Source organism: Manis pentadactyla, chromosome 4 (genome assembly GCF_030020395.1).
Source record: "Manis pentadactyla isolate mManPen7 chromosome 4, mManPen7.hap1, whole genome shotgun sequence".
Taxonomy (NCBI): Eukaryota; Metazoa; Chordata; class Mammalia; order Pholidota; family Manidae; genus Manis; species Manis pentadactyla.
In genome coordinates this window covers 153,527,799-153,549,324 of record NC_080022.1, presented here as the reverse complement: position 1 = coordinate 153,549,324, position 21,526 = coordinate 153,527,799, and the positions used below count along the sequence as shown (strand labels likewise).

Below are 21,526 nucleotides of genomic sequence, written 5' to 3'. Positions count from 1 at the left end.
TGTTCTAAAAGACTCCCTACTCCCTTTGCTCTAAATTCAGTGCTATGACCTATCATCTCTTCACCAACACCCCATAAGCTAATCAATTTATTATACCCTTCTAGAGTAGTACAGCCAAACCCTGTAAAACCATAGGATCTTTAATTTTTTTTTGAAATTGTTTTCATTTAAGTAGAGTTGATATACAATATTATACTGGTTTCAAGTATACAACATAGTGATTTGACAGTTATCTACATTATTAAATGCTCACCCCAATTAGTGTCGTTACTATCTATCACCACAGAAAGATGCTAATGAATTACTGACTATATTTTCTATGTGGTCCTTTCATCCCTTTCATCCCCATGACTACTATTGAGATTTTAAGCCTCTTTATCTTGTGCCAAAACCACAAGATCTTTTAAAGAGAACTTTATGAGCACTGCTTCATCTTCTTAATTAGCTGTGATTGAATTATCTGTAGTAAATACATATTACTGAAAATAGTAAATAGGATGCTAGTGAGGCAGAAAGGATAATTCTGCGTAAAGAGGCAAAGTCTCTGAAAATCTAAACATCTGTTTTGAGTAAATCTAGACAACAAATCTAGGCATTACATCTCATGTACTTTTGAAAAAAACAATTTAGCCAAGTTATAACTTACCTTCTCAATCACTTTATTCCCCCCAAATCGAGTAACAAATTCTGCTGGAGAAGCTACAGTAAAATCTCGCTGTGAGTCTATTTTCTTTCGGTCTCGACCTTGCTTTACTAGATGCAAGCCAGACATGCTGGACCTATAAAAATAGAGAAGCCACGTAAGTCTATAGACAGGGTTTCTTCACACCACCTATCTCCCCTGGAGATCTGCTTTTCACTACCATACATATAATAGCACGTCAAACTGTACCCTTGTGTAGACTGCATTCTAGCAGACCACATACTTTTTAAATAGAAGAGAGAATAAAAAGATCTTAGCTTGTGAAATTTAAGAAAAAAATAAGTGTTTCTGAATAATAAAAGATAATATTAAGGTTTACCAACAGGTGTCATCATCAAGAGGCAAAGGACAGAATGAAATGAGATGGTACAAATAATAGACTCAGAGAGACTGTTGAAGTGAAAAGAAAAAAACAACAGAGCTGTTTCTGGATCATGATTCTAGCACAGAGATGACCTTCACCTCTGTATCTCTAGCTTCCACCTCTCTTATGAGCTGTAACTCCATGGTTTTAACTGTCTACTAAATGTACTACTTGTGTATCCCATAGGTGTTTCAAAATCAACAACTCTAAAACCAAATTCTTTATAAGGCAGTATAACATACCATTTTTCATTGTTTATAAGATGCTCTTCTGTTTTTTGGGTTTTTTTTTTTACTTTTAAAAATACCTGAAATTCTTGTGTGTCTTACCACTGATGGTGTGCTTTACTTCATTGGCAGTTAATTTATTTTCTTGGTGGCACATTCAATAATGGTGCGTCTAACGATCAATGGTGTTTCAGATTAGATGAAACCTGGGTTTAAAATCTAGATCTGTACACTGAATAGCTCCAGTGATTTTTCACAAATAACTTAACCTTGCTCACAGCATCCACGGTTCTCGTGATTTACTTACTGTCTCTCAGCTCCAAGCCCACTCTTTTAAACTCTATTGTGTGCAAATAGGAATAAGACTGAAAATCTGTTCATTTCTGCTAATGGGAAGGTAGGAGGGTAAAAAAAGGGACTTCGTTCTTGTTTTCCAGCTCTTAACAGCTTTGCTCCACAGTAACAGAGAGTTAATTCCAGCCTCTAGCATCTTTCAACTTTAAACAAGGAAGAGCCTTGATTCCCTTAGAGGTACTCAGAACAGTGCTTGTGGCTCCTTAGCAGGCAAAGTACCAGCCTTGCAATGCTCACTCATCCTCTAGGCTACACTGCCTGGACCTATCGCCCACCTGTCTGGCCAGGTCTCCTCCTTAGGGATCTGAGCACCAGCTACTCAAAGCTTACTCCCAGAGACCCAAGCACCAGTCCCCAGAGGCCCTCCTCCAAGCTCTTTGGTTCTGGTAACAGTACCTCTCTTCCTTCTGTTCTCCCAGACATATGGATAGTAGCTGCTTCCTACAGGTATTAACTCTGGGTTACCTCAGCAGTCCTTTTGTGTTCTGTTTTTCTTCTAATACCCAAGTAACTAATTCTCACTACTGAATGCCTTCTATTTATAACACCTAATGTGGTTTCTCTTTCCCTGACTAGACACTGACTGACTGGACATTAAATGAGTTAATGGATATAAATAACCTTTATATACTCTTTAATAGCTGTTTTCTTCTCCCACCTTTTCTTCCTTTCTCCTACACACTAACCTTGATTCTACAGTAACTGATCTTTTCATAGTAAAGGAGTACAAAGAAAATACCAGGTCCAGGTGGTTTTAAGATGAGTTCTATCAAACTTTCAAGGGTTTTAGTCTACCAAATTCCCAGACAATAGGAAAAGTAGAATTTCCCAGCTAGACTAACAATAATAACAAAACTAGACAAATGTTACATGAAGGGAAAAGTCCAGGTCCGTTTTACTCATGACCACAACTGCAAAATTCTAAATAAAATATTCAAAATAGTAGGGTACTGGTGCAAGGATGGGCAAAACATTAAAAATATTCTATTCTATGACCAAGTTGAGTTTGTCCCAGGTATGGGACAAATTAAATAAGTTCAATTTTAGAAAATTCATAAATTATAACTCTGATTTCCTAGCAAGTGTAATAAAGTGAAAAATAAACAAATTAGAGACATTTAGGATTATAAAGGAGAAGAAAATTGTCATGTTTGTGAATGTGTGATCATTTACATAGAAAACACAAAAGATTCTGTAGGCAAATTATTAGAAATAGAACTTTAGTGTCTAGATATGATTAATAGACATGAGGTCCAAAGATATTATAGATAATAAAATTAAAAACAACTAAAATACACATACTTCTAAGATACACATATAGAGTTAACTATATAACCAGAAAACAAAAGAATATGATGAAGATGTAATTAAGGAAATTGATAATATGGGTGGAGGGCTGCAGCAAGAAAGGTTGAGGAGAGGCCATATGGTTAGTTGTAGGTGATGGCCAAGGACATAACCTTGGTTTTAGGTGGTATGTTTTCAAATTATTTTAAAATTATTTCTAAAATGACTAACCAAGTAAATAAATAATAAGGGGCTACACATGGACCAATGAACATGTCACGAACCAAAGATTATGATTATATAATTCTACATTCCTGAAGTTAAATACACACATACATACATTCTGCAGAGATCAGCTTTTCGTTATTTAAGGAGAGCATGAAGGAATAGACAAGATACAGCCTAGAATCAATAAGGGGCTACCTGAGTATAAGACAAGAAGGGAAACAAAGTCTTTATTGATAAAATTAAGGTGGTGAAGGGATTGGTCACAGATTTAATGGTTTAGAGACAGCAAAGGAGTGCTCTAATGGTCACTTATTATCAGAGGGGAAAAAAACAGAAATCTATCTTACTTTTAATGATGGGATCTTCCATATTCAGAAGTGAGGCACCATGCTGAAAACAAGGGAGTCAAGTGTAAAGATAGAACCAATCTCCAAATCTTCGCCTCTGACCTATCTTTACTTGGGAAATTATTTGAAAATGTTGTCTTCCAAAAAGATGGAGTAAACCAAGAAAAAGGAAGACAAGAGATGTAAGAAACAAAGGATCCAACACAGAAGAGAAGGGAGTTCCCTAGATGATTGGTCAAATTGGAGGACAGACTGCTCTAGGAGGGATGCCTACTTGAAAAAAATAGGCAGATCATCTGTTGTATATAACCACAGAAAAACAAAACTTAAGATGTGTGTATATATAAATAATGTGTGTTTTCTTTATATATGTTTGTTTTATATATATAAAACAATATTATATATAAAAATGTTATATATATAAAACAATCCATTTTTATTTTATATTTAAAAGGAAATACTATATTACTGCATTTTAAAAAAATACCATTTAAATTATTTAAATATCTCAGTTGCTTTTTACTTATTAGATTCTCAGTGAAGGTTTTGCTTGGTTTTTGCCCAAAATGATGGAAGAGGTGTGGATAAAATGAAGATTCCTGTGGCCAGGATTCTCAACTGGCCCTGGTTGGCTAGCTCACTACACACACGGCTAGCAATACATCATTATTGACTCTATACAAAGAGCCCTGCCCAGTGCTGTGGGTAACATGGTGGCACGGATGCAAGGCTGCAGGAGAGCAGAGCAGAAGCTGGAGTGGTGGCAGCACCTAGGACAGACCCCAGAGGACAGCTGTGCAGGCAGAGAGGCCCACAGGCAGAGACTGGCCTGCTGCACGCAGACTCACTCTGAGTTAATGGGGTTTTAGTGATTGACCTGCCACCATGGAAATAAAGTTGGGTATAACCGTTTCACCTCAAGAACATTCTACTGTCATTTCTGTGGTCACATTGAATCCATAGTGAACTTCCCAAGGGCTGAAACCCATTTGCAAGACAAGAGGTCAAGTGAAAAGGAAAAGGAAAAGATGATTATTCTAAACATAAATTTTGACAACTTGGTGTCTTTTGTTCGGTTTTCTGTTTTTTGCCAGTTTCTAGTTTAATTTTCAGATAATGTTTTTCAAAATAAAAACTCTCGATTGTATGAACAAGCAAACAAAAAAGATAATGAAAGGATGGGATTAAAGATGGCGGCGTGAGAGGAGAGACAGAGGCTTCCTCCTAAAACTGGATACAATTAGAAAATTTAATTGGCGCAATTAATCTTGAGAGAGCAACAGGAAAGAGGACGGCATAAGACTGCACACACCTGGAGAAAAGAGCAGACCTCACTGAACGGGGTAACTTACCAGAGCTGTGGCTCCACGGGACCCGAGCCCCTCCCCCACCCCAGCTCACCGGCGGGAGGAAGACAAACGGAGCAGGGAGGGAGTGGAAGGCTTGGGACTGCTGAATACCTAGCTCCGGAGATCTGCTCTGGGAGCACAAACCTACATTTCACGGTGCTTTCATGAGACTCACATGACTACTGGGTTGGAAAGTTAATACAGGCAGAGTTCCTGGGGAGACTGGGATTCCAGCTGCTTGTGGAAAGCAGGCATCCATATCTGGCTGCTCTGGGACAAAAACTTATACCTGTGTGACCGGCCAACTGGCTCAGGCAGTGGAGACAGGCACAGCAGCCAGGAGATGGCAACAGCTCTTTCCTACCCCCAGGCACCAGTACCGCTCCCCTGGGACCCCTGACATTGCTTCAGGGGCTCAGCAGCTCCAGAATAGAGCTTCTGGACACTAGAGGGCGCCATATACAAACATGAAACGCCAAAGGAACCTTGTCCACAGTAAAATTGTTAATACAACTCCCGAGAAAGATTTAAATGATATGGACCTTGTGACTCTTCCTGAAAGGGAGTTCAAAATAAAAATCATCAACATCCTAATGGAGGTATGGAAAGACATCCAAGAACTCAGGAATGAATTCAGGTCAGAGATCCAATCGTTAAAGAACAGGATGGAGGGTATTAAAAGCAGGTTGGATACGGTGGAGGAGACAATAAATGAAATAGAAACTAGAGAAGAGGAATACAAAGAAGCTGAGGCACAGAGAGAAAAAAGGATCTCTAAAAATGAAAGAATATTGAGAGAACTGTGTGACCAATCCAAGCGGAACAATATTCGCATTATAGGGATACCAGAAGAAGAAGAAGAGAGAGAAAGGGATATAAAGTGTCTTTGAGGAGGTAGTTGCTGAAAACTTCCCCAATCTGGGGAAGGACATAGTCTGTCAGGCCATGGAGATCCACAGATCCCCCAACACAAGGGACCCAAGGAAGACAACACCAAGACACATAGTAATTAAAATGGGGAAGATCAAGGATAAGGACAGACTGTTAAAAGCAGCCAGAGGCAGAAATAAGATCACATACAAAGGAAAGCCCATCAGACTAACATCAGACTTCTCAGCAGAAACCTTACAGGCCACAAGGGAGTGGCATGATGTATTAAATGCCATGAAGCATAAGGGCCTGGAACCAAGATTACTTTATCCAGCAAGATTATCATTTAAATTTGAAGGAGGGATTAAACAATTTCTAGATAAGCAAAAGCTGAGAGAGTTTACCTCCCACAAACCACCTTTGCAGTCTATTTTGGAGGGACTGCTATAGATGGAAGTGTTCCTAGGGTTGGATAGCTGTCACCAGAGGTAGTAAAATCACGGTAGGGAGGGTGGAGTAGCTGATTGCGAGGCAAATGCAAAATTAAATTGACGATCCCCAAAATCAATCAAGGGATAGACAAAAAGTACAGAATTTGATACCTAATATATAAAGAATGAAGGAGGAAGAAAGAGGAGGAGAAATAGAAAAGAACATTTAGATTGTGTTTGTAACAGCATACTAAGTAAGTTAGACTCTTAGACCGTAAGGAAAGTAATCTGGAACCTTTGGTAACCACGAATCTAAAGCCTGAAATGGCAATAAGCACATACCTATCGATAATCACCCTAAATGTAAATGGACTGAATGCACCAATCAAAAGACATAGAGTCACTGAATGGATAAAAAAACAAGACCAATCTATATGCTGCTTACAAGAGACTGACCTCAAACCCAAAGACATGCACAGACTAAAAGTCAAGGGATGGAAAAAGATATTTGATGCAAACAATAAGGAGAAAAAAGCAGGTGTTGCAGTACTAGTATCAGACAAAATAGACTTCAAAACAAAGAAAGTATCAAGAGATAAAGAGGGACATTACATAATGATAAAGGGCTCAGTCCAACAAGAGGATATAACCATTATAAATATATATGCACCCAACACAGGAGCACCAGCATATGTGAAACTAATACTAACAGAATTAAAGGAGGAAACAGACTGCAATGCATTCATTTTAGGAGACTTCAACACACCATTTACTCCAAAGGACAGATCCACCAGACAGAAAACAAGTAAGGACACAAAGGCACGGAACAACACAACAGAACAGATGGACCTAATAGACATCTATAGAACTCTACACCCAAAAGCAACAGGATACACATTCTTCTCAAGTGCACATGGAACATTCTCCAGAATAGACCACATACTAGGCCACAAAAAGAGCCTCAGTAAATTCCAAAAGATTGAAATCCTACCAACCAACTTTTCAGACCACAAAGGTATAAAACTAGAAATAAATTGTACAAAGAAAGCAAAAAGGCTCACAAACACATGGAGGCTTAACAACACGCTTCTAAATAGTCAATGGATCAACAACCAAATTAAAATGGAGATCCAGCAATATATGGAAATAAATGACAACAACACCACTAAGCCCCAACTTCTGTGGCATGCAGCGAAAGCAGTCTTAAGAGGAAAGTATATAGCAATCCAGGCATATTTAAAGAAGGAAGAACAAACTCAAATGAACAGTCTAATGTCCCAATTATCAAAATTGGAAAAAGAAAAACAAATGAGGCCTAAAGTCAGCAGAAGGAGTGACATAATAAAGATCAGAGAAGAAATAAACAAAATTGAGAAGAATAAAACAATAGAAAAATTCTATGAAACCAAGAGCTGGTCCTTTGAGAAAATAAACAAAATAGATAAGCCTCTAGCCAGACTTATTAAGAGAAAAAGAGAATCAACACACATCAACAGAATCAGAAATGAGAAAGGAAACATCACAACGGACCCAACAGAAATACAAAGAATTATTAGAGACTACTATGAAAACCTATATGCTAAGAAGCTGGAAAACCTAGAAGAATTGGACAACTTCCTAGAAAAATACAACCTTCCAAAATTGACCAAGGAAGAAACACAAAATATAAACAAACCAATTACCAGCAAAGAAATTGAAGCGGTAATAAAAAAACTACCCAAGAAAAAAACACCCGGGCAAGAAGAATTTACCTCGGAATTTTATCAGACATACAGAGAAGACATAACACCCATTCTCCTTAAAGTTTTCCAAAAAATAGAAGAGGAGGGAATACTACCAAAATCATTCTATGAAGCCAACATCACCCTAATACCAAAACCAGGCAAAGACCCCACCAAAAAAGAAAATTACAGACCAATATCCCTGATGAACGTAGATGCAAAAATACTCAACAAAATATAAGCAAACCGAATTCAAAAATATATCAAAAGGATCATACACCACGACCAAGTGGGATTCATCTCAGGGATGCAAGGATGGCACAACATTCGTAAATCCATCAACATCATCCACCTCATAAACAAAAAGAAAGACAAAAACCACATGATCATCTCCATAGATGCTGAAAAAGCATTCGACAAAATTCAACATCCATTCATGATAAAAACTCTCGGCAAAATGGGTATAGACGGCAAGTACCTCAACATAACAAAGGCCATAAATGATAAACCCACAGCCAACATCATACTGAACAGCGAGAAGCTGAAAGCTTTTCCTCTGAGATCAGGAACAAGACAGGGATGCCCACTCTCCCCACTGTTATTTAACATAGCACTGGAGGTCCTAGTCATGGCAATTAGACAAAACAAAGAAATACAAGGAATCCAGATTGGTAAAGAAGAAGTTAAACTGTCACTATTTGCAGATGACATGATATTGTACATAAAAAACCCTAAAGACTCCATTCCAAAACTACTAGAACTGATATTGGAATACAGTAAAGTTGCAGGATACAAAATTAACACACAGAAATCTGTGGCTTTCCTATACACTAACAATGAGCCAATAGAAAGAGTAATCAGGAAAACAATTCCATTCACAATTGCATCAAAAAGAATAAAATACTTAGGAATAAACCTAACCAAAGAACTGAAAGACTTATACCCTGAAAACTACAAGACACTCTTAAGAGAAATTAAAGACGACATTAACAAATGGAACTCATCCCATGCTCCTGGCTAGGAAGAATTAATATCGTCAAAATGGCCATCCTGCCCAAAGCAATATACAGATTTGATGCAATCCCTATCAAATTACCAACAACATTCTTCAACGAACTGGAACAAATAGTTCAAAAATTCATATGGAACCACAAAAGACCCTGAGTAGCCATAGCAATCCTGAGAAAGAAGAATAAAGTGGGGGGGATCTCACTCCCCAACTTAAAGTTCTACTACAAAGCCATAGTAATCAAGACAATTTGATACTGGCACAAGAACAGAGCCACAGACTAGTGGAACAGATTAGAGACTCCAGACATTAACCCAAACATACATGGTCAATTAATATTCGATAAAGGAGCCATGGACATACAATGGGGAAATGACAGTCTCTTCAAAAGATGGTGCTGGCAAAACTGGACAGCTACATGTAAGAGAATGAAACTGGACCATTGTCTAACCCCATACACAAAAGTAAATTCAAAATGGATCAAAGACCTGAATATAAGTCATGAAACCATAAAACTCTTAGAAAAAAACATAGGCAAAAATCTCTTGGACATAAACATGAGTGACTTCTTCATGAATATATCTCCCCGGGCAAGGAAAACAAAAGCAAAAATGAACAAATGGGACTATATCAAGCTGAAAAGCTTCTGTACAGCAAAGGACACCATCAATAGAACAAAAAAGGTACCCTACAGTATGGGAGAATATATTCGTAAATGACAGATCTGATAAAGGCTTGACATTCAAAATATATAAAGAGCTCATGCACCTCAACAAACAAAAAGCAAATAATCCAATTAAAAAATGGGCAGAGGAGCTGAACAGACAGTTCTCCAAAGAAGAAATTCAGATGGCCAAGAGACACATGAAAAGATGCTCCACATTGCTAGTTATCAGAGAAATGCAAATTAAAACCACAATGAGATATCACCTCACACCAGAAAGGATGGCTACCATCCGAAAGACAAACAACAACAAATGTTGGCAAGGTTGTGGAGAAAGGGGAACCCTCCTACACTGCTGGTGGGAATGTAAATTAGTTCAACCATTGTGGAAAGCAATATGGAGGTTCCTCAAAATGTTCAAAATAGACCTACCATTTGACCCAGGAATTCCACTTCTAGGAATTTACCCTAAGGATGCAGCACTCCAGTTTGAAAAAGACAGATGCACTCCTATGTTTATCGCAGCACAGTTTACAATAGCCAAGAAATGGAAGCAACCTAAGTGTCCATCAGCAGATGAATGGATAAAGAAGAAGTGGTACATATACACAATGGAATATTATTCAGCCATAAGAAGAAAACAAATCCTACCATTTGCAACAACATGGATGGAGCTAGAGGGTATTATGCTCAGTGAAATAAGCCAGGCGGAGAAAGACAAGTACCAAATGATTTCACTCATCTGTGGAGTATAAGAACAAAAGAAAAACTGAAGAACAAAACAGCAGCAGAATCACAGAACCCAAGAATGGACTAACAGTTACCAAAGGGAAAGAGACTGGAGAGAATGGGAGGGTAGGGAGGGATAAAGGCGGGGAAGAAGAAAGGGGGTATTATGATTAGCATGTATAATGTGGGGGGTGGGGGAAAGGGGAGGGCTTTGCAACACAGAGAAGACAAGCAGTGATTCTACAACATCTTACTATGCTGATGGACAGTGACTGTAATGGGGTTTGTGGGGTGGACTTGGGGTAGGTGAGAGCCTAGTAAACATAATGTTCCTCATGTAATTGTGGATTAATGATAAAATTTTTAAAAAAGTAAAAAAAAATCATAAAAAAAAAAAGATAATGGAGGGGGACCCTTCATGACTGCTATCAATCAAATCATTCAGGTCTTTTATGTTAATCCTCTGCTGGAGAGGTACAGACTTCAAGAGGCTTGAGGAATGTCAAGAAAGCCTGACTCGTCCACTCCTCAGCCTGTGTTCTAACAGCAGGAAGAAGAAAGATCCTTGCGTAAGAGAACTTGGCACCCTCAACAGCTCCAGCCTGGCTGCCCACTGTCACATGCGAGGACAATGGCGGCAGGCACCTTTCCTGGCATTCTAAAAGAGTTTTCTCAAAACTACCTTCCACTTAATGCTACTTCCTACACAGAACTGATATCTCCTTCACAACAGCTGAAGAGACTTCTCTCACAAGCCAGCCAAATTCAGTGAACAAATCTGGCACAGGCGGAGTGAGATTCCCTTAGCGAAATAATAGCAAGTTCTGTGCAGGGGTTCTTGTTTTCAATGTAGTTAAGAGTATCACGCATGGGTTCAGGTATCTTTGGTTCAAATTCTGAATGTAAAATAAAGGTTTAGAAATGCAAGAGCCAAATGAGAGTTTTTATTCATTTCCCTAAAAAAACAAGTTTCTTATAGATACAAAAAAAAAATCATCAAATCAAATTCCCCATAAATTCTAGGGCTTAGCTGTCAATGCCTTACTATTTGTAAAGGTACATATTGCCCAAATATGGCACCTAAAACTTACCTTTGAAGCATGTAATACCTCATATCCTTATTTTCCTCTGCAGAACCATCCATTTCAAGATGGCAAAGGAAAGGAATAGATGCTCTTTCTTCCAATTTCAGCCTTGTAAACAGAAGCCGCATTTCGTCCTCCTATTGCAGGTGCTTAAAACCCAGGAGGACAAGAGATACTGTGCCTTCTGCCTACTTCTTGGCTCTGCTTCAGTAAGACTAGAGTATTCCTGATGTCCTCAAACTAGTCTTTTGTCTTCTTTGTTCCCAAGTTCCATATTTCCCCACCTTTCCTCGTTTTGTAATTTCCCCCTACACTTGGCTCACACATGGAATTAGCTGATTTCCCTAAGGGACTGAGAGGAGAGGGGGAGAAATATAAACGCTGTATAACTACAAAATACATCTTAGCTCTGCATTAGCCGCAGCAAACATGCTTCAACAATGGTTACTTTTTTCTGGCAATCACCAGAGAAAAAAGCTCCACAGCCTCACCTGGCTGCCAGAAGCACATGACAGAGGGCTAGAGACATAAAGACGGAAAGTTTACAAGGACAACTAAGCCAAGAAAATAATAGGGTCATGAAATCCAGAGGGAAGAGGACAGCAGAGTCCAAGCAGGTAATTTCTGAGACCCAATCAAAACAAGTAATACTGATAATCAGACTGCAAGAAGGAGAAAAGCAGATCAGACAGTAAAGAAAACAAGCAGAAAGGATAAAACATGCCATTGCTAAGGAACTTTGAATAACGTGGGAGCCACAAATACAATTTTCATGCATAAGTAAATGATATACACATGCAAAAGCCTTTTTTAAATGATAAAACCCAATATTTTATTCACCAAAGGTTGAGAATTAAGAAGGGAACTGGTACAAATGCAATACGGAGAATGTGTGGGTAAAATCCTTGAAGGGAAAAGAGGCCAGACAAATATTTCAGACACAGACGTCTAACCCAGTTTAAGTAGGAAAGAAAAATCCTGCCCAGAAACGCTACTGATACATGTATGTTGCTATAAAAGCAAATTTGCCACAGATGAACATACCCCTTATGTAAATAAATAGAGGCTGAGTGTTAAACAGCAACATAGTTCTGCTTTAATTTTTAATTAAATTGATGCTTGTGATATAGCTTTCTCATGATGGGAGAAAAGACTCTAACAGTTAGAATCTACAGCATCACAACTTCCTGCGACAAGTCCTCAGGAATGGTATAATTCACCAGAATCAAATCTAATCTGATTCAGGCAACACAAAAAAAATTCTTTCCCACCAAAATGCTGTATAGAAATAGTTAATAATTTGATGTCAACCCTGCTGAGAACCTATTAACCTTCCAGAAAAGCCCTGAAAAACAGAAGTACACAAATGACCTGAAACAAAGACAAAAGATCAAATAGACAATAAATGATTAAGACAAACAAACCTTCACCTTAGTTTAGATGACCTGAGCTGAAAAGACTCAACATGACCACCAGCCATAGTAGAAAATGGAAGTCCTGGGCTGTTTTCTAGTCTGTACCACTGTGCATCATTCCTTATATACCACTATGCCAATGTCCAATACAGTTAGTCAAGTTTACTTTTTCCTTTAAAGAACCATGATGACATATAGGAGTCCTCCTATCTTTATTTCTCTTCAGAATAAAGTCTCAAAAATAGAGCACTGAGGCCTTTGTTCAGAACGATTACACACAGATAGTGAGCTCAATTTTACACACATCTTAGTGTCTCCAGATGTAAGTAGTTCCCAAAAAGAAATCACCCTCTGCCTTTGTTATGGAAGTTCAACATTCAAAACTAAATAAAGCATTGAGTATAGAATATAGCAGGCTATTTTGCACTAAATCGTATCAGAAAATATACTGAAGAGGCACACTCAGTAATTGAGTTTGTGCTTCCTTTCCCTAAAGGGATCTTACTAAAACAACCAAATACTAACATACCACACCCAGATCCAAAAACAAAGCTAGAGTTTCTAATCTTTTATGGATGCTGCTTACAAGCCTTCTGTAATATTAGAACAAAAGAAATAAAAAAGCCACATTCATTCCTCCAAATTCAAAGCATTCCCATTTTAATCTATCATGAATTAAGAGGGTGTCCAAAGTAGACACATACCTGGCACAAAATCCAACTAGAAGCCCACACTGATGCCAGCATTGTAACATGCCAAGCACCAAGGATGACGTAGCAGTTTATCCAGCTGACAGTGATGCATTAGCTGGTTTGATTGCAATGCAGTTCTGAGTTATACTGCAGCACACGCTATGAGAGACTATTTTATAACTGGGGCTTGTCTAAGCAGAGAAATCTTGGATTAAGGAATTGTGTATTTTGAAAATCAACTGACCCTGTATATAAAGGTTTAGCTGTGGATTCTAAACTCTGATCCAGTGATCTATATGCCTTATCGTTGCAACAATTACACACTGCCTTGAAAACTATGGCTTTGTGGTAGGTTTTGAAATCAGGCAGCATTAAGTCCTCCAACTTTGCTCTCCTCTCCTGTTCCAAAACTGTTTTGTCTATTCTAGGTCCTTTGGGCTTCCGTGTAAATTTTAGGATCAGCTTGTTAAATTCTAGAAAGAAAAAAAAAAGCCTGTGGAGATTCCGATAGGGACTGCAAATTTATAGATGAATTTAGGGAAAATTGCCATCTTAACAATATTGAATTTCCCAATCCCTGAACATGGACTCTCTCCTTTTATTTAGATTTTTTATTTCTTCTTTACCTTTTCTTTAGATTTTTAATTTCTTCTTTAAGTTCTTTCAGCAATGTTCCATAATTTTTAATGCTTAAGTCTTACACTTTTTTTGTTAAATTTATTCCTTTCGATGCAATGAAATTTTCGTTTTTTGCTTGTTCATTGCTAGCTGGTATGTAGAAGTGCAACTGATTTTTGTACATGGATCTTATAGCCTGTGACCCTGCTAAATTAATATAAAAATCTTTTTTAATAACTTTATTGATGTAATTCACATACCATATATTTCAACCATTTAAATTGTATAATTCAACAGTTTTTAATATATTCACACAGTTGTGGAACATCATCATGTTCAATTTTAGAACACTTTCTAAAAGAAACCTGTACTCATTAGCAGTCACTCCCTATTTCCCCAAAAGCCCTCCCCAGTTCTAGGCAATAACTAATCTACTTTCTGGCCTTATAGACTTGCCTGTTTTAGATATTTCATATAAATAGAATGAAATAATATGCAGTCTTTTGTGACTGGCTTCTTTCACTTAGCATAATGCTTTCAGTGTCATAGCATGTATCCATAACCTCATTTCATGGCCAAATAGTTTTCCATTGTATAAACATACCATATTTTGTTTATCTTTTCATCAGGTGATGGATATTGGGTTGTTTCCACTTTGTGGATATTTTGAATAATGTTGCTATGGACATTCATGTACAAGTTTTCATGTGGACATACACTTTCATTTCTCATCAGTATATAGTTAGGAGTAGAACTGCTGGATCATATTGCAAATATTTAGTTTTATAAGAGATTTCCAAATTATCTTCCAGGGTGGCTATATCATTTTACATTCTCACCAACTATGAACAAGTGATTCAATTCCTTCACATTCTTGCAAACATTTGGTATTGTTACTAGTTTTTATTTTAGGCACTGTGATAGGTATACAGTAATACCTCATTGTTTTAATTTGCACTTTCCTAATAGCTAATGATGTTAAACTTATCTTTCCACATCCTTATTTACCATCTATATATCCTCTTTGGTAATATTTGCTTCTTTTTTTATTTCTTGCTTTTTACTGAGAATTGTACTTATTGATTCATTGTTGTCATAATTTCAAAAAATTCTCTAAATATGGTTTCCTTTGGTTCTTTGAAAACATTTGTGATAGCTGCTTTGAAGACTTTGCTAAACCCAGTGTCTAGGGTCACTTGGAGACAATTTATAGAACTTCTTCCTAAATATAGGTCACACATTCCTATTTCTTTTCATGTATCAGGTTTTTTTGTTGCTGGACACTTAACATACTAAATGATTTATTATAGCAAGTCTGGATTCTGATTTCCTTTACCCATGAAGGTGGTTATTGTTACTATTACTCACTTCTTTCTTTCTTTCCTGGCCTATTAACTTGCCTGGGCTAAATCTGTGAAATATATCTACCCCAAAATGAACAACCACTGATGCCTCAGCTCATTTTCTTTTTGCTTCTTGTTTTTATTTTTAAACCTGCCTTCTAAGAGGTTACCTCTATGTCTGCAAAGATGTTGGCCAATGATTAGACAGGGGTCATATACTCAAACGCCTGAAGCCAATAAGGCTTTTGTACTTTGTTCATATATCACTATGTGGGGTACGGTAGTACATTCAAAGTTCAGAACATTTTCAAGTCAGCCCTGGCTTTTAATTGCTATTGGGCCTTACTATGTCTATTATGTGCAAGCACAAGCTTCAGCCAGCATATGCTTGCCCCAAACACAAACACACCTCAGGCTAAAAGAACCGTTGGCTCACTCCCCTCGGCCTAAGCCAAGATGGTCACTTCAATACCACCACTGGACATAGGCATCATCCACCACCCAAAATGAGTAAACTCTCTTCAACTGCAGCATTAAAACTGCCAGTCCTCTTGGCCTACCCACAATGGCAAAACCTCCAGGCCAAAGAAGCTGATGGAAGGGTAGAACAGTCCTAGACAAGAATACCACAGATTCCTATTGCTTTATTGAGTTACAGTGGTTTTTCAAATAAACTTTTCTCAGAATGTTGTCCACCTTTTGGTTAATTTCAAGGGTACTAAAATGGTTTTATCAAGTTTTATAGTTGTTTCTGGGGTTAAGGATTTGTTGACCTCAACTCTGCTTCAGCTAGAAGTCCCACCTGTTTTATTTACTTTTTGAGATACAATTCAATAATAAAATGAAAAATCTTAAATATACACTCAATTAATTTTACACATGTATACACTCATATAACCAACCATTCCATTAAGATATAGAATATTTCCAGAGTTTCACAAGGCTCCCTTGTGCTGTCTTCTCAGTCAATATCCTTCCCAATGTAAACACTATTCTGAACTCTATTACTATAAATCAGTTTTGCCTGTTCTTGAACTTCATATTTAGAGTCATACTGTATGTATTTGATTGATATACTATGTCTATGAAATTCATCTGTGTTGTGGCTTGATCATTTTCATTGCTGTGTGGTATTCCATTGAATGACTAACCATGATTTATTTATCTGTTCTATTATTGAAGGACATTTGGGTTGTTAATGAATTTTAACTATACTTCTTCTTATACTTGGGTTTTGGTGGACAAATGCACTCATTTCTTTTGAGTAAGTATCTGGGAGTAGATTTGTTTGTTAGTAAAATATGTGTATGTTTAATTACAAAAGGTATTGCCAAACAGTTTTCTAAAGTGGTTATATTCCCACCAGCAATGTATAGGAGTTCCAAGTGCCCATATTCCTACTAACACTTAATATTGTCAGTCTTTCAATTTAAGCCTTTTTGGTTGGGATGCTATTAAATTCATTGTGATTTTAACTTGCAAATCCCTAATGACTAATGATATTGAACACCTTTTCATAAGTTTATTTGCCATTTGGTTATCTTGTTTAGTGAAGTTCAAGTCTTTCCCCATATTTCTATTGGGTTGAAATGTTGTTATAAAAAATTGAAACATCAAGGAAACCAACAAAATGAAAACGCAACCTACTGAATGGGGAAAGATATTTGCAAGCGTATATCCAATAAGGAGTTAATATCCAAAATATACAAAGAACTCATACAGTTCAACACCAAAAAAAACAAAGCCCAAACAGTCTGATTAAAAAATGGGCAGAGGTCCTGAATAGACATTTTTCCAAAGAAAATATGCACATGGCCAATAGACAAATGAAAAGATGCTCCACATCACTAATCATCAAGGAAATGCAAATCAAAACCACAATGACATATTATCTCATACCTGTCAGAATGGCTAGTATAAAAAAGCAAGAAATAACAACAGTTTGCAAGAATGTGGAGAAAAGGGAAACCTTGTGCCTGTTGGTGGGAATGTAAAATGGTACAGCCACTATGGAAAACAGTATGGAGTTCCTCAGAAAATTAAAAATAGAATTATCATATGATTCACAAATTCCACTTCTGGGTATTTATCTGAAGAAAACAGAAGCACTAATTTGATAAGATACATACACCTTTACATTCACTGCAGCACTCTTTATAATAACCAAAATATGGAGGCAACCTAAGTCTCCATCAACAGATAAACAGATAAAGAAGATGTAGTATATGTATATGATGGAATACTACTCTGCCATTAAAAAGAATGAAACCTTGCCACTTGTGACAACACAGATGGATCTTGAGGGTATTATACTAAGTGAAATAAGACAGAAAAAGGCAAATATCATAAGATTTCACCTATGTGTTCAATCTAAAAAACAAAACAAATGAACAAAACAAAACAGAAGCAGACTCAAAAACACAGAGAAAAAATTGGTGATTGCTAGAGGGGAGGTGGGTAGAGGATGGGTGCAACAGTTGAAGGGGATTAAGAAGTACAAACTTCCAGTTATAAAATAAGTAAGTCATAGGGATATAAAATACCACATAAAGAATATAGTCAATATATTGTAATAACTTTGTATACTTGACAGATGGTAACTGACTTATTGTGGTAATCATTTTGTAATGTATATAAATGTTGAATTACTAAATTGTACACCAGAAATAATATAATATTATACGTCAATTATACTTAAGTTAAAAAAAGGACAATGAAATTTTTTTTCTTATTTAAAAGATTCTAGTAATGAGACATTTTAATATTCCTCTTTCAGCAACCGATAGAAGTAGGCAAAAAAAAAAAAATCAAGGAATAGAAGAATAACAATTGAAAACTTGACTAAACTGACAAATACAGAATTCTAATCTACAACTGCAAAATATACATTCTTTGCAGGTGTTATAAAACTGTACCAAAATAAACCATGTTAGGCCTAAAGCATCAACAGATTTCAAAGATTGAAATCACATAGAAATACCCTCTGAATACAATGGATTAAATTAAAAATCAGTGACAAAGATATTAAAATATATCCAAGTGATTTTAATATATATCTAAGTATCTTGAAATTAATGAATACACTTCTAAATAATTTATTGGTGAAAAAATAAATCACAATGGGGTGGGAAAAATGGATGAAAGCAGTCAAAAGATACAAACTTCCAGTTATAAAATACTTAAGTCATGGGGATATAATGAACAGAATAGTGACTAGAGTTAACCATATTGTATTAGTATATTTGAAAGTTGCTAAGAGAGTAGATTTTAAAAGTTCTCATGACAAGAAAAAAGAAAAAACATTGTAACTAAGTATGGTGATGGATATTAACTAAATTTATTGTGGTAATCGTTTCATAATATATGCATACATCAAATCATTATGCTACATGCCTAAAATGAATACAATATGTCAATAATCTCAATTTTTAAAAATCACAGTGAAAATAATATTTTAAACTGAATGATAATGAAAATATATCACATTAAAACTTCGAGGATATAATAAGATGAACATATAGAAATGGAATGATAAAGCAAGTATAGAAAAATGTTAATGGAAGAATCTAGGTAATGCTTATACAGGCGTTTTCTGTAAAATCCTCTCAACTTTGCTGTTTGCTTGAAAGTGTTCATAGTAAAATGTTGGAAAGTGAAAAACATACAAGAGAAAAAAATCAGAGACAAATCATTCTTTGAAAAAGCCAATTAAATTAATACACTTTTATTAAAACTGATCAAGAATAAAAGAGAAAATGCTGTCACTATCAGAAATGAGAAGAGGGACTTATTATATACAAATCCTAAAACATGAAAAAGAAATGAGTATATTACTATGAACTTTCTGCCAATTTTAAACTTATATGAAACTAATAAATTCTTTGAAAAACAATTCTCTATTCCACTCAAGAAGGAATAGAAAATCTGAATAATCCTAAACCTACTAAAAAAATTGAATGTATATATATAATTTAAGATACTACTTATTGCATTTTGTGTCTGTTCCTGGCCAATCTTTATATCTCTCCCATTTATTCACCAAATATCTATTAAGTACCCACTACATGCTATATAAGTGCTGGGTCTACAATTGTAAACAAAATGTATATGACCCCTGCCCTCATATTGGTTACAGTGCAATAAAGACAAGCAATGAAATAAACATACCAGTAAAAAGAATACAAATTGTGATAAGTGCTATGAAAGAAAAACAAAAAGAAGATTAAGAATAATAGCAGACCTGAAAAAGTGGTACTTAATCTGAAACCTAAAGAAAAAAGGCCTCAAGTAATCACTGAGAGAATGAAAGAATTCCAGGCAGAAAGGACAAGCATGATGGCTCTCAGATAGGAAAAAGACTGGTACACAAGAGGGACTGAAAGGCCAGTATGATTGAAGTACTGTCAGCAAATGGAAGTTGATAGGGGTCAGATTATTCAGGGCCGCATGAGCCAAGTTAAGAATTTGGCATTTTGTGCCAAGTGCAACTGGAAATTAGGAGGCAGAGAATCCAGTTAGGCTAGCCATGCTAGCAGTCCAAGTAAGAGCTGGTAAACTAAGCCTTGAACTTTGATGATGGCAAGTGATTGTATTGAAGTAAATATCAAAGTTTGCTTCCCAAAGTTTCTGGCTTGAGCAAGAATGGCTACTGTGGAAAGCAGTATGGAGGTTCTTCAAAAGACTAAAAACAGAAATATTATCATATATGACCCAGTAATTCCACTTCTAGGAATTTCCCTGAAAAACAAAATCCCTGATTTGAAAAGATATATGCATCCCTGTTTATAACCACATTACTTAAAAAAACCAAGATATGGAATCAATCAAAGTGCCCATAGACAGATGACGATCCATCCATCATCAATAGATGAATGGATAAATAAGATGTGGTACATATACACAAATGGAATATACACATGTGCAACAACATTGATGGACTTAGAGGGTATTATGCTAAGTGAAATAAGCCAGGTGGAGAAAGACAAATACCATATGATTTCACTTATTTGTGGAATCTACAAATAAAACAAAACAAAACAAAAATGAACAAAATAGCAGAAGACTCATAGACACTGAGAAGTGACTGGTGGTTACTATGGGGGAGGCATTGGAATAGGTAAGTGGGGAAGGGGATCAAAGGGCACAAAAACCTCAATCATAATAACAAATTGGTCATGGGAATGGTAGTACAGCATTGAGAATATAGCCAATGATTCTGTAACTTCTTTCTTTTTTTTTTTTTTTTTTAGATAATTATTTTTTATTGAAGGGTAGTTGACACACAGTATTACATTACATTAGTTTCAGGTGTACAACACAGTGATTCAACATTTATATACATGATAATTCTAAGTACCAGCTATCACCATACCAAGTTGTTACAATATTTTGACTATATTCCTTATGCTATACATTACATCCCGGTTGCTTATTTATTTTACAATTGGAAGTGTGTACTTTTTCTTGGTTGTTGTTGTTAGGGCATCTCTCATATTTATTGATCAAATGGTTGTTAACAACAATAAAATTCTGTATAGGGGAGTCAATGCTCAATGCACAATCATTAATCCACCCCAAGCCTAATTTTCGTCAGTCTCCAATCTTCTGAAGCATAACGAACAAGTTCTTACATGGAGAACAAATTCTTACATAGTGAATAAGTTACATGGTGAACAGTACAAGGGCAGTCATCACAGAAACTTTTGGTTTTGCTCATGCATTATGAACTATAAACAGTCAGTTCAAATATGAATACACATTTGATTTTTATACTTGATTTATATGTGGATACCACATTTCTCTCTTTATTATTTTTAATAAGATGCTGAAGTGGTAGGTAGATACAACATAAAGGTAGAAAACATAGTTTAGTGTTGTAAGAGAGCAAATGTAGATGATCAGGTGTGTGCCTGTAGACTATGTGTTAATCCAAGCTAGACAAGGGCAATAAAACATCCACATATGCAGAAGATTTCTCTCAGAACAGGGGGGGTGAGGTTCTAAGCCTCACCTCTGTTGATCCCCAATTTCTCACCTGATGACCCCCCTGCGACTGTGCCTGTCTTAGGTTGTTCCTCCCTTGAGGAATCT

General features: G+C 36.4%; 1 protein-coding gene across 12 annotated transcripts in view; it reads right to left on the bottom strand.

The window, feature by feature from the left end:
• Positions 1 to 21,526, bottom strand: part of ACACA (acetyl-CoA carboxylase alpha) — a 305,940-nt gene that overhangs the window by 187,341 nt on the left and 97,073 nt on the right. For 11 of the 12 annotated variants that reach the window (XM_036911058.2, XM_036911069.2, XM_036911059.2 and 8 more), the window contains one exon: positions 647 to 779. In XM_036911058.2, the coding sequence (XP_036766953.2) occupies positions 647 to 779 (133 nt within the window). Of the gene's footprint in view, positions 1 to 646; positions 780 to 3,510; positions 3,575 to 21,526 lie in introns of those variants that run through there. The other variant, XM_036911066.2, reaches the window with a different exon arrangement.